At 38.0% G+C, this 14,086-nt stretch overlaps 1 protein-coding gene across 1 annotated transcript in view; it reads right to left on the reverse strand.

Moving 5' to 3' along the window:
- The window catches only part of LOC134679283 (otoferlin-like), a 48,002-nt gene that overhangs the window by 18,831 nt on the left and 15,085 nt on the right, over window positions 1–14,086 (reverse strand). Inside the window, exons 14-21 of the mRNA XM_063538180.1 lie at window positions 13,346–13,513; window positions 12,112–12,225; window positions 11,609–11,746; window positions 10,664–10,813; window positions 9,296–9,444; window positions 7,682–7,829; window positions 3,108–3,300; window positions 537–775 (exon numbers count right to left, since the gene is read on the reverse strand). Coding sequence (XP_063394250.1) covers window positions 537–775; window positions 3,108–3,300; window positions 7,682–7,829; window positions 9,296–9,444; window positions 10,664–10,813; window positions 11,609–11,746; window positions 12,112–12,225; window positions 13,346–13,513 — 1,299 coding nt within the window. The remainder of the gene's footprint in view (window positions 1–536; window positions 776–3,107; window positions 3,301–7,681; window positions 7,830–9,295; window positions 9,445–10,663; window positions 10,814–11,608; window positions 11,747–12,111; window positions 12,226–13,345; window positions 13,514–14,086) is intronic.

The raw sequence follows: 14,086 nt of genomic DNA on the forward strand, positions 1-14,086 counted from the left end.
TAGAGAGACTCTCGCTAGGTGGTTGGATCAAGGGTCAGATGCAGAAGGCAGTAATTTTGGACACGGCGCGTATAGTACGTCGATTCCTCACTCTGCGGCCCTGACCACCGGCAGCTTGGGCCCTGCCCCGCTGCCGGCGGCACCCTAGGTTAGATTTTTTATAATGTGTTTATAATTTTTTTTTTATTGTTTTGTAAGTGTTTTTATATTTTACTTTTATATTCATATTATAATTAACCTAACTTAAGAAGAAAAATAAATAAAGAAATAACAAATAAATATTATAGGACATTCTTACACAGATTGACTAAGTCCCACAGTAAGCTCAAGAAGACTTGTGTTGTGGGTACTCAGACAACGATATATATAATATACAAATACTTAAATACATAGAAAACACCCATGACTCAGAAACAAATATCTGTATCATCATACAAATAAATGCCCTTACTGGGATTCGAACCCAGGACCATCGGCTTCGCAGGCAGGGTCACTACCCACTAGGGCAGACCGGTCGTCAAAACCGTCGTACTTACATTTAACGAAGTATAATATCTCGCCCACCAATCATCTTCCGTCTCTTTCACGGCGTTGTCTATTTCCTTAGAGTAAATAGGTAGAAGCATCAACTCCTCCTCGCAAGCCTTCTTGTAAAACAATTTCTTAATGTTTTCCCAGTTCACTTTTGTATTTTTCTCATCTTCGTTTTTGTAGGTTTTAGGTTTGTCGAAAACGGGATACGACAAAGTTTTTTTGACAAAAGTCTTGCGGTTTACTGTAGACGTATAAAATACAATTTTTAATGCAACGTTTTTATACTTAGGGGTTATCCATTAATTACGTCACACGTTTAGGGGGAGGGAGGGGGTCAAGAAAATGTGACATATTGTGACATGGGGGAGGGGGGAGACACAAACTTTGTGACGTCACTTTAACTTCATCAGCAACCGAAAATTTATTTAAATTATTTAGTTCGCTGTACATTTAAATAACAAGTTTTTAAAACGAAAATAGTTTTTAATCGTTTAATTTTCTTTCCTAAGCAGTTTTGGGTTATAAAATTACTAATATTTGTATCGTCAAAAATATTTTGATAAAATATTAATAATACTTAGGTACTTACTTAATTCGATTTGGCGATTTCGTAGAAAAAATGTGACGTCACACTAGGGGGGGAGGGGTTTGCCAAATGTGACCAAGTGTGACAAGGGGGGGGGAGGGGTCAAAAAACCTAGAAATTGGTGTGACGTAATTAATGGATGACCCCTTATGTACAGTCGCCATCGGATATATCGGAGCGACCAAGGCGCTCACAAATATCTGAACACGCCTCTATTGTAAAGGCGTTAGAGTGCGTGTTCAGATATTGTGAACACCTTGGCAGCTCCGATATATCTGATGGCGACTGTACAGATGTAGTGCATAATTATTTTCCATCGTATTTTCACGGAAACGTACGAACGTGTCTTGCTATTTCAGTCAGTCTCGGTACATAAAGTACTGAAGTTGACTGTAGTAGCATGACAAATACGAACGTTTCCGAGAAGATACGATGGAAAACCTGAGCGGCTACCGCGAAAACCGAAATTCGCAAATTGCGGGGATCTTTGTCTTTTACTCCAACGAAGGCGTAATTAGAGTGACAGAGGAAAATCCCCGCAATTTGCGAACTTCGATTTTCGCGGTTATAGAGCCCTGTACTCCAAAGTGAAAGTTTTCTCCAGAGGTACGGTCATAGACTTTATCTACACACATGTCATTAGTGTTCTATAATGCGTTCAGAAACCGTAGGAAATGACTAGCTTTATTACAACCAATTTTACTATGAGAACTTTCTTATCTGTGGCAGTAGGAAAATTTGTACTTTAATGTACATAACGTTATAGATTTTTGTAGGTTATGAGTTTAAATTTGGAACAGCAGTCAAAACTCAAGTAGGTCTCTATTCTAGTATCCATAGATATTAAAACAGTTATCGATTCGAAACGTCAATTTAGTATGTTTTTTTAATATAAATTGCACGATATTTGATCTCGAATGACATGAGAATAGGGACTTCATTCTTTTGTCTAGGAATTTAAAAAAAACTACGGATGTGTGACATGCGTGAAAAAAGTTTTCATTCACCGCCATTTGACGTACAGTTTATCTTTTAGTTAGTTTTAAGTATGTGTTTAGATAAAGTAGTGTATGTAACTGTACATAATTACGCATTAAAACACTCGTGTGATCCTATTAAGAAACTCACTAACGTTCGTTTCTTAAACCCACACTCGTATTTTAATGCCTCTCATTATGTAGCAGTCACATAAACTACTATTAATTGTTGAGCCATTTTGGGACCAATAAGTTAATTTAGTTGTCAATACTAACAACGGTAGCATTATGTAATGAATATCTATTGTAAAGAGGTACTTATCTATTAGAACAAATTAATTTATTATTACAAATTAAATAGAAAAAAAAAATAATTTGTTTTTATTTCAAGTAGAAACACTATTATTATACAGGGTGACATTTAAGTCGTGATCAGTAATTTTTCTAACTCAATAAACAACGAGCAATTTAATGCCCTTATTCTTACTAAAATCAGACAAGATTTTCTTTATTTCTTTTTTGTCATTTATTTTACTTTTACAAATCAATCAGTAATCTCAATATCAGGTCATTCTCAAACAAATTGTCTGCGGCGGGCTATTGCCGCGCCCATACAAAGTGTATGAAAAGACTCGTGGCAATTAGACGCAACGGCAGATATTGGGCCCGATTCGGATTTTGAAATAGACATCTATTAGATATCTTTTAGACATCACCAAGATACGATAACGATATGTTTAAGATCTAACCTGTCAAAATTGACATTTGCGCGATTCTGGAGATACTCTTGAACAACTCTTGAACGATTTAGAGATCCAATTCACATCTAATAGATATCTTACTCTATCTAACGTAAAAGTGACATTGGTTACCCGAATTGCGCTGCAAAAGAGAACTAGTTGATATCTAAACTATAACGTATCTAGAATGGATCTAGTACGTGTCGCCTCTTGTGAATATCTTGAAGTTCGAATACGGCAGATTTTCAGAGAATGTCCCACCACAATCACCTTGCATGAAGAGACTGTTCACTACAGGCTTCAGAAGCAGTTTTTCATCCCTTTCACTCTTGGACAGCCAGGTGAGAAGGTATTTCTCGGGCCTCTTCACGTTCGAACCAACGAACAGGGTTCGTCCGAAGGTGGTTGTGTCGAACAATTTGATTGTCAACTGGGATCCGTTGGTCAAGTTACCTCGGAATGTCTGAAATTAAATAACAAGTTTAATGGCTCCTCTACACGATGGGCCAGCGCCGGCCACTCCAAGGGACGCATTTATGCGTTAGAGGGAGCAAGTGATTTTGCTATCTCATTCTACCGCATGGCTGCGTCCCTTGGAGTGGCCGGCGCTGGCCCATTATATAGAGGAGCCATAAAATAGAAAGTTAAGACCTTATTACAAAAGGCATATGGTCCACCGTTATACTGTGTTGGCGATGGTATATTAAAAACGGGTCACTTACGTATTTTAAGTCGAAAAACGCTCGATATGATTCACTCCGTACCGAGGAGTGTCATCAGGAGCTTGCGTTGACGGGCAGCGCGGGGCTTGAGTGACCCGTTTTTAATATTTTTATTTTTAATGTGTATATATGTGTCTTAGATAGACAGAGGAAGTGTCGCTTAAGAGGATAGTGGAGAACGGCTTCTCTATACAAACGTAGTCCCCAATTTCCTCTCTGGATATGGACATTATGGAAAATATCTTAACACAATTTGATGTATATTAACCATAACTTTTGACTTTTGTCGACTTTTTGGACTAAATGGAATAACAGCGATAAGGAGCGAACAACATAAATATTCCATACAAAACATAGGTAATACCAGTATACTTACCTATGTTTTGCATGGACGTAATGTACATATACCATATATATACATAATTTTATTTTAAACACTCGTAACTCTTATAATAATGTTACTCTTATTCGTTACATCGTTCTCTAAAATTCATCCGTTTTATCAAACACGATTTTGTTTACACAAGGATATTCTAAAAAGGTAAATCCAATGGGTAACTCATGAATATATTATAATATATGTGATATAATATAATATGTATAACCCGCACACCGAGGAAAACGATTCGAAACAATTATTTGATTAATCTTAATGCACATACCGGGTGTGGCCTGTAATACGAGCTAAAAATTAAACTGTAGGCTGTAGGTACTTCTCATACTGACCAACATTTGTTCAGCAACTTTTAAAAACAACTTGTGATTTGATTTTTAATACACAAGTTTATTCTAAGATGCAATGTATTGCGAAAGCAACGTCAATCACAATGATATGGTGTGGCGATGGCGTTGAAGATAATATTTATTTTGTATGAATAATAGGGACTCCATATACTTCATAATTTCTAAAAGTTGTTGAACAAAAGTGTCACCGTTTAAGGAGTACAATCTATGTTTTAATTATTTGCTCGTATTACAGGCCACACCCGGTATATGGCCATGGGTTATTTTTACTTCAATGATTAATTTCTATGATATTATGTCGTTTCGCAATGTATATATAAAGTGAAGTCATTTGGGATTTTACGGCGACACTGCAATCATTAAAATATTTTAATAATAAAATAATACGGTATAGGTAATATAGAGTTATTTAAAAAAACATTAAGTATGTGAAGTGATACTTTATTAATATAGAGAGCAGATATAATTCAAACGAATAATAACTGTTACTAGTGAATGTGTCCAGTTATCGAAAAAAAGACGAAATAGAAAGCCTTGAAGTTCTAGACGCAAAACATGGAAGGTTCAGGGGAGTCCAAATTCGGGACGATTTTGATAGGTGATACGACTACGCTAGCAAACAAAACACCGGCCCACCAAGCAGCATATACCTGCGCTCTCACCCTGTTTGCAATCACTTTAATATTATCTATGATTAGTCTAATATTTGGAGCAATTTCTTGGATCGTACTATCAAAATGGAGGAAATTCGACCACTATGTGTTCTTAAGTCTCATCTTCGCCAGCGCTATCAATATGATGGGCTTCAACTTGTATACTCATTATAAGCTCTCCCCTATTGTGATTGTGCTCCTATTATTAGTGCCTAGAATTATAGTGACCCACTGGTTATTTGTTACAATATCCATGTTATATTTAGACATAGTCAAAGTTAACAACAATGAGATTAGCAGAAAATATTTGAAAGCGAACATTTTTTGTTGGATATTACCTTTCGTTGAAGTACTATTTGTGTATGCCATAGAGTATTACTTTGAAATAAGAATTGTAGTCAGTTTTAATTATGGTGTAAACATTTTATTGCTAGTGATAACTTTTGTTTTATATTTATCAGTGCTCCGTTCTATAGTTAAAATTACGTTGGCTCAAAGTGGCACATGGAGGTATTTTGTTGAAAAGATATTGCTAGCTTGTGGCTTTAGTGTGCCTTCGGGTCTTTCGACGTTGTTTCCTATACTAGTGCTAGAAGTGTTGCATGTGGATATGGTTATGTATAACCTAGGTCTCATTGTTTGTATGTTAACCATTAGCATTGGCAACATAGGGTTCCTATGTTTGAGACGACATAGGGAGTTGTGGGCTGAATACAGACGTCGAAGGGAAACTATTAAAGATGTTTATAAAAATACATACTTGGCGGTCACTACTGCCAGAGTTTAACCACAGAAAATATTAAAGTGATTAAACCTTATTAAGATCTGTGAGTTTAACTAAATATTTTTTTCCGGGAATATATGAATAAATCAATTTAAACGGACCATTTAACTCACATAAATTGTGTAAGATCAATGAATTGCTCTGATAATATTTATTAATCCTACTTACATTGAGTACCTAATTATTATAAGTATTCTACACACATTTCGCTTTCACCCGGGATGGCAAACATTTATTTGCGCGTTTAGCTTGGATGAGTTGGATGACATCATACACATAATTATTGGCTTAAGATAATATACATGTAATAGCAACTTACCATTCATAACATATGAATGGTAAGTTGGTATTTTCACGAGTGCTTGTTTTTAGGCCTATGAATAAAGTATATTTGTAATTTGAAAATTTGAAATTTACTTCAAAGGAAATACCAAGATTTAATAAGTATATATGTACTTAATTGTATAAAATTTATGCAATTCTAATTTATATAGGTACCTAATTGTATAAATCTGCAGGTATGTTTAAAATTATTCTGATATTTTATGATCCATAAATAAAATGATGGTGATGAGGTAATTTAGTACACCAGAGGGCATATCCAAGGTGACAATCGTTGACTAAAACGCCAATAAAAATGCATGTGGATATGTATAAAAGTACTGGCCGCGTAGCCAAGACGCCGATCGCTTACGCTCCGTAGCGATCGAAACGCAACTGTCACTGTCGCACTAATATGGAAGAGTGATAGAGAGACATAATGGTTTTCGTTGTCGAAGCGATAGCGATTGTAACCTCGGCTAGGCCGGCTGTCTATCATTTTCACAGTGTATTAGTCCGCTAGTAAAAGGCTTGCTACACGGTCGCCGACAAGCCTACTAACCGTCTGACCTTGGTCTGTCCTTGGTCAGTTTTGGTCAAATTTTGTTGGTAACAACTGTCTACACGGTCCGGGACTGGCCAAGGCCACGCGGTCTGGGGGCTTGTCGGCGACCGTGTAGCAAGCCTTTAATGCTGTGTAATATTTATGAATCTGTGAAAATTACAAATCTGTGTGGAAAACTAAACCCTTGTTTTTTTTTTGGTTGTGTCCACTTTACTTCCCAATCGTTCCGCTTTTGTGCCAAAATTATAGACTTTGACCCATGTTCTTTCACTGAATATTAAACGGTGTTTACACGAGATTTCCACGAGTATAGGCTAAAGGTATGGCGCAATTTTTTCGGACATATTTTTTTGTTGATTTTCCGAAACACGTCTTCTTCTTGGACTTAATTTATGTTATTTATTTCTCTGATCAGATCGTGGAAATCCTGAAGAAAGGCCAGGTCAAGAGCACCCTAAACCGGCGAGCGTGTATGAGGAATGTTATGAAAGTGAAGGAAGCGAAAGGAGCATTCCATTAAATTGTCTACCGTTGTCCCGTACAAACGCGAAGTTTCTGAAGATTTAAATAGAAATAGGCGTGATTATATAATATATGTATGTATACCGGGTGTGGCCTATAACATGAGCAAATAATTAAAACATAGATTGTACTCCTCAAACGGTGACACTTTTGTTCTACAACTTTTAAAAAAGTTGAAGTATTATGACTCTTGATTTTTCATACAAAATAAATATTATCTTCAATGGACGCCATATCATTGTGATTGACGTTGCTTGTCACGCCTTAAACATAACAAAATTCGCAATACATTGCGTCTTAGAATAAACTTTAGAGTGTATTAAAAATCAAACCACAAGTTATTTTTAAAAGTCGCTGAACAAATGTTGGTCAGTATGAGGTGTACAGCCTACAGTTTAATTTATTGCTCATATTACAGGCCACACCCGGTATATGTATGTATGTATGTATGTATGCATGCATGTATGTATGTATGTATGTATGCATGTATGTATGTATGTATGTATGTATGTATGTATACGAGTTTACGTCACCTGTGAGATCCGTGCGTTAGGAAAGTTACAGCTGGACTTGCACTGGGTAATTATCGCGGACTTTATGGTGATGTCTTCCAGTTCCAAGGTCACCAGGGGCTTGTTCGTGATGCTCACTTCTCGGAGACCCCAAAAGTATACGTCGATTCTAAAAAAAGTATGGAAAAACAAGTATGCAAGTATTGTAGGTTCTCGGATATAAACTGTCGAGAATCATACTATAGTCCTCGCCTGCGCGGTACGGGGGTGACGGGGAGGGACGACAAAGGGCGGCGGGGGCAGTTAGGGGCGGCAGTTAGGGGGGCACATATCTTATATTTTCTTACAAAGGGGAGGGAGGGGGTTTTCATAGTTCTTACGTAAGATCAAAGATGCGATTTTTTAATTTCTTTGTACCTAATTATGACGTTCAAAATAATACTTCTACAATCTATGCTATCAAATACGGTGCAGAGTTAGCTTGAACGGGCTCCAGTACCTTTGTACGTAGATATAAATATTCCAAAACTGTTATTTTAAATAAACACTAAAACAAACCCAACATGTACTCATTTTTAGTGTTCCGTACAAAACTTTGCTTTTTCCTTTAAGTACATTCAGGGGGTCAGCTTATTCTTATTTTTTTACATAGGGGTGGGAGGGGGTCAAAAGTTCGTCTTACGTAATAAATGTTTGGCGCCTTAGCAAGGTTAGGTTTCAAGGTTTAACGTGAGTTAAACCATATATGTAATTAATTTTCCCAAACTCACCTATGAATAATTAAATTTTATATATCATTAATATTAAAACAAGTATACTTATATATCATTAATATTAAAACAAGTAGAAGTTTAACATACATATTTGTGACGTCCCACGGAAAGAGGTACCTTATGGCGGTGGGCGCTTACGCTATTATTAACGCCGCTCCAATATTATTGCGGCGCTATGCGACGTAAACGCCGGCCGCCACAAGGTACCTTTTTCCGTGGGACGTCACATTTTAAAATTTCTATTTGCTCTAACTTCTTTGTATAACGAAAACTGGCGCCAGACATAGATATATGTTAAGTTAATGTCATGTAGCCACGTCAAATTAAGCCGAATTTGGGCAAGCTGCGGAAATAATTCGTGTAGTTTTGAAAATTGGTACAGGCATACCTTGTAGTGTGAGCAAAAATATGAAAAAAAGTACCTTCAACCCCCCTCTACACCCCCAGCATACCCCCTACCCTCGAGGACTTTTAGTATGTTTATCTGGACACCACAAGGTATACCTGTACCAAATTTCAAAACTACACGAATTATTTCCGCAGATTTTTCTAATTTGCTTAGGCTAATTGCCAAGTTTCATGTAGAGTCGATTGTATGGGAGCTACATTTTGGCCACGGGTACGTGTGACTCTTAAGATATAACTATTGCCTGTCAAAAAAACATATAAAGGGGCTATTCATAAATTACGTCATTTCAAATTTAGTGGAGTGGGGGTCTGGACATGCGGATGATAGTAGCATGACGTAGTAGGAAATGGGGTCATTCGGAGCATGTTTTGGATGATTTTAGAGAGGGGGGGGATTAAAAAATCGTCAAAAATCGATGACGTAATTTATGGACAGCCCCAAAGTTATAATAACTTGTAACTCCTATTATCAGGCAATATATGCAGGGGTAGCGGTTCCGGCACGTCCGAGGTCAACAAAGTCCGGACGACTTGGTCACTCGACCTCTGCAGCAGCTCTTGTGTTCTGTTGATCCATGTCTTGCTTAGCGTACTGTTGTTGTTCTATAAGATAAGATAAGATAAATTAAGTTGTTGGCCAAAATTTATTTTTTGGTACGGTCAGCCAAGATAGTGGTCTACCACTTTTCGACTCTATCAATCAGATGGTAGACCACTTTCTTGGCTGACTGTACAATTGTACATACAAGCTTTTCTCGCTGACTGGCTTTCTAGATAACTAATATTCATCGAGACAGTTCTAAAAAACCCAAACACAATTAGCGGCGCGATTCGGGAAATGAATTAGAGATTAACTAGATACGATATAGTAAAGATATGTGACGTCCCACGATTAAAGGTACCTTATGGCGATTGGCGCTTACGCTATTATTAACGCCGCTCCAATATTATTGCAGCGCTATGCGACGTAAGCGCCGGCCATAATGTACCTTTTGCAGTGGAACGTCACATAACTTTACCATTTCATATCTAGTGAGTATCGAACAGGCCTATTCGGATTTCGAGATAATCACAAGATCTAGAGACGATTTAGAGATCAACTAGATCTACATTAGATATCGACTAGATGTGACTTGGATATCTAAGTCATAACTAGTCGAAATCGTTCAAGAAGACCTCTAGAATCGCGGAAACGTCAAATTTGACATATCTATCTAACAAATATCTTTAAATTATCCATATCGTAACTTGTTGAAGTCTAGTAGAAATCTAATTCATTTTCCGAATCGAGCCGTAATTCATTTTCACTAATTCATATACGAGTATCTGATGGCGAGCGTATACTTACAGTGTGGAAAGATAAGTCGGGCCCTGGAGGGAAACTACCTTAAATCCTTAAGCTGGCTCATTTTACTTAAAGGAGACATATTCCTTTATTTTTAAAAAGAAACAAAACTGCATTCAAAGATTTTCTAAAACTCGTTTGCCTCGCCCGGGACTCGAACCGAATAAAATTCAAAAAAATAAAACTCGCAATTTTATTCTTCTAGTTGATACAGTTAATGTTGATTATAACATTTCTCCAAGAAACATTAGGTCTTACACTCGTCTGTCGTACAAAATATCCATAAAATCTAATATTCAGTACTCAAGATTTTTTGTAGACCAGCCAAATTGAAGAAAAAAAGAAAAATATTTTGAATGCAGTTTTGTTTCTTTTTAAAAATAAAGGAATGTCTCCTTTAAGTAAAATGAGCCAGCTTAAAGATTTAAGGTAGTTTCCCTCCAGGGCCCGACTTATCTTTCCACACTGTATACTAACTTGCGTAAGTTGCGCGGACATCTGTATTTTGCCCACGTCTTCATTCCAGAGACGAAGGTCGAGCCAGTCCAGCGCAGGCGGTGGCTCCAAATCTTCAGATACCAAAAACTCGGGCGTCAACGTGACTCGACCGAGCAGATCTATTTTACCCTGAGAAAATGTAAAACGTAAAAGGAGCCATAATATGATTGAAGATTTTAACGCATTCACTGCCAGGGGCGTGGCCTAGGAACAAATTTGTATGACGGTGGACGTAGCTACGACGGTGGATGTGCGTCGGGGGCAGTGAAAGTGTTAAGACGATAATAACATTGTTGAAAATATATTGACACAATTTGTTGTATATCAACAGTGGTTACTGCTATGCCCCTACATTTGATTTTATAATATTGGTATTGATACTTAATTCTGTATCTTTAGGGTAGTTATGCAGAAAACGACCAACTAAATTTATTTATCAATGCAGAAAGCGACCAAAGCTACTGAGTTAGGGTGTAAGTCACTTTGACAAAAATAAAACTTTAGTCGCTTTCTACAGAACTACGGTCGTATTTAAATAAAAGTAAACAAAATATAACCTCAAATGGCTCCTTAGGCCAGTTAAAGTCAGGTCGTTAAGTGACTGATCCAGGCGGTTTTGTATTTGGTTGGTTAACCAATAAATGTTATAACTACCCGAAAATGTACAAATTGTTTGTTTACATTTATTTAAATACCTATAGGTAAAGATACATGTAGTGTAGTATTGGATTATTTATAGATGGGTAGTTTTAGCCCCCCCCCCCCCCCCCACACATCTAGCGTCTTTCGAGCGTCGGCGTCTGGTCAGCGCTATGGAAAATGACGTCGCTGCGCAGTTGCGTCGACGTTGCGTCGAGCAGCGGCCATAGAGTTGTAGACGCCGACACTCGAAAGACGCCAGATGTGGGGGGGCCCTTCGAGTACCTTTTGCGTGGCATCCCAGTGGTACACCTCGACGAGTATCTCCGGTGGACTAGTCTCCAGGCGTTGGGGGGACACGTTAGCGCTGCACGATATACGGAGCACCTCACTCCAAACCGGGTAGGCGGTATTTTGACATATCTAATACAAATCACATCATCATCATCATCTTGTGCTTTTTCTATGTCTAAATCAACAGTGGTCAGATCTATGACGGAACTTTTAAACTATTGACATCTATTTTAAAATATCTCAGTCAGATCTGCATATTGATTTATATCGCATCCCCCACACTTTTAACCCCTGCGTTAAAAATTCTTGTTTATTATATGTAAAGAGTAATTTTTGTAGTAGTTTATGACTTAGGTATGACTAAAATAAGGGAAAAAACTACTTTGTTTAGTCAACTTTGAAGGGAAATATATGAAAATAGGTGGTTATTATAGATTACCACCAGGACGAAAAGGGTTAATACACAATAGGAGGGTGAAAGTAGACAGCCAAACCTGTGTATCTTTGACGTTGTTCATAAAGTGGATTCTCACGAAGGGCGACAGACCGCTGAGATCGCTCGAGCCGGACAGCTTAGCACGATAGATGTTCACGCAGCATTCGAGGAACTGCAAACCAACTAAAAATTATCAGTTTATCGCGGAATAAGACAGATGACAAGTTTTTTTTTCCTTAGCCCGTCATAGTGTTCCACCGCTGGGCAAAGGCCTCTCCCCTTGATCCCCACATCTCTCGTTGTTGTGCTTTTTCCGGCCAGTTACTGATGAAGGTGTCTAAAGGGGCCCACTGATTAACAGTCCGCCAGACGGTATTGGCCTGTCAGTGTCAAAATTTTGACAATTCCGAATAACTGACAATCCGCATACCCTGCGGCGGACTGTTAATAAGTGGGCCCCTTAAGTCGTCTCGCCATAAGTTACTATTACGTACGGAAAATATTTAAGCATTCGTTTCAGTCTTTTGTAATGATGCCCAAAAATATCTTTAAAATAACACATCACGACAGTATGGAAATATTTTATTGAACGGTGTCCAAAAATATCCCCTGCTCGAATGCCCGGTGGCAATTTTCATTCAATTAATCTTTTAATTGAATGAATTCCGTCCGGGCCTGTTTCATTGCATAAAGACTATTTTGAGTGCAAGCGAAACTATCGATGATAACAGATGTAGTGCATTTATTATATTCCATCGTATTTTAATAATGAATAAAAATACATAAATTTTATGTCAGGCCAGCAAAGCACTGTTTCTGAACGCATGTTTCTGAACGCAACCTTAATTGACCGAATGTTTCCATTAGTTTATCCATTCACCGGTTCACTCACGCTCTTCTTTTCTCAACCCATACCAAGTTAACGACGCTCTGTATAAATTTAATGGTTTTAATGAAAATACATACTTTTCATATATAAAAAGTGTGTTTTCTTCATACCACAACAAGCACCAATATAAAAAAAGTGAAATACAACTACGTCAGTAGTTAACAAAATTAGGCCATGGGATCTACCGTGTGTTCCATAGTTTGCTGAACAGAATTTTACGATGTCTCAAGCCTATGAAACAATGTGGGGTGGAATTGAAAGAGTTAATGAATTGCCTAATAATTGAAGTAAGCAATGCGCGAATTGGATGATTGCTATCAGCACTATGCCTACTTTAGCTGCTGTCACTAATTCCATGCAGACGAAGTCGCGGGCAAAAGCTAGTACAGTAATATAAACATACCGTTGGTTCACACTCGAGGCCAAGGCCCGATTCGTTAATTCTGTACCCATCTGGAATACAATACTGGAATATGCCGCGATGCCTGAACAAGCCCATCCACGCGAGCAGCTCTACTTTTCCGGAGATGCAGTTGCAGTCCACCGGGTGGTGATGAGGGCATTTTATTGGCTGAAACAACGCAAATGGCTCCTCTACACGATGGACCAACGCCGGCCACGCCAAGGGACGCATTTATGCGTTAGAGGGAGCAAGTGATATTGATATCTTATTCTAACGCATGGCTGCGTCCCTTGGAGTGGCCGGTGTTGGCCCATCGTGTAGAGGAGCCAAAACAGCGAATAAACATGGAGGCCAATCTAAACTTGATGCTCTTAACTAGTGCGAGTGCGAATCAGGCCGCGTAGCCAACATGCCAATCGCTTACGCTCCGTATAGCGATCGAAACGCAATTGTCACTGTTGCACTAATATGGAAGAGTGATAGAGAGAGACAAAGCGTTCCGTTGTCGTAGCGATAGCGATTGTCACCTTGGCGAGGCCGGCACAGAAGTTAATGGCGAACTTGTCCAAAACTAATAATTTTCGTTCATTTCATAAAGGTGTTTGGGGTTTTTAGAATGTTCTCGATGAGTATTAGTTGCCTGTGGAAAGAAAAGTACATCAGTCAGCATAAAAGCTTGAACGAAAACTAAAATTTTTGTCCAAAACTTTTATTTATTTTTTGATGTCTTTATTATTATTT

This window comes from Cydia fagiglandana, chromosome Z (assembly GCF_963556715.1).
Source record: "Cydia fagiglandana chromosome Z, ilCydFagi1.1, whole genome shotgun sequence".
Taxonomy (NCBI): Eukaryota; Metazoa; Arthropoda; class Insecta; order Lepidoptera; family Tortricidae; genus Cydia; species Cydia fagiglandana.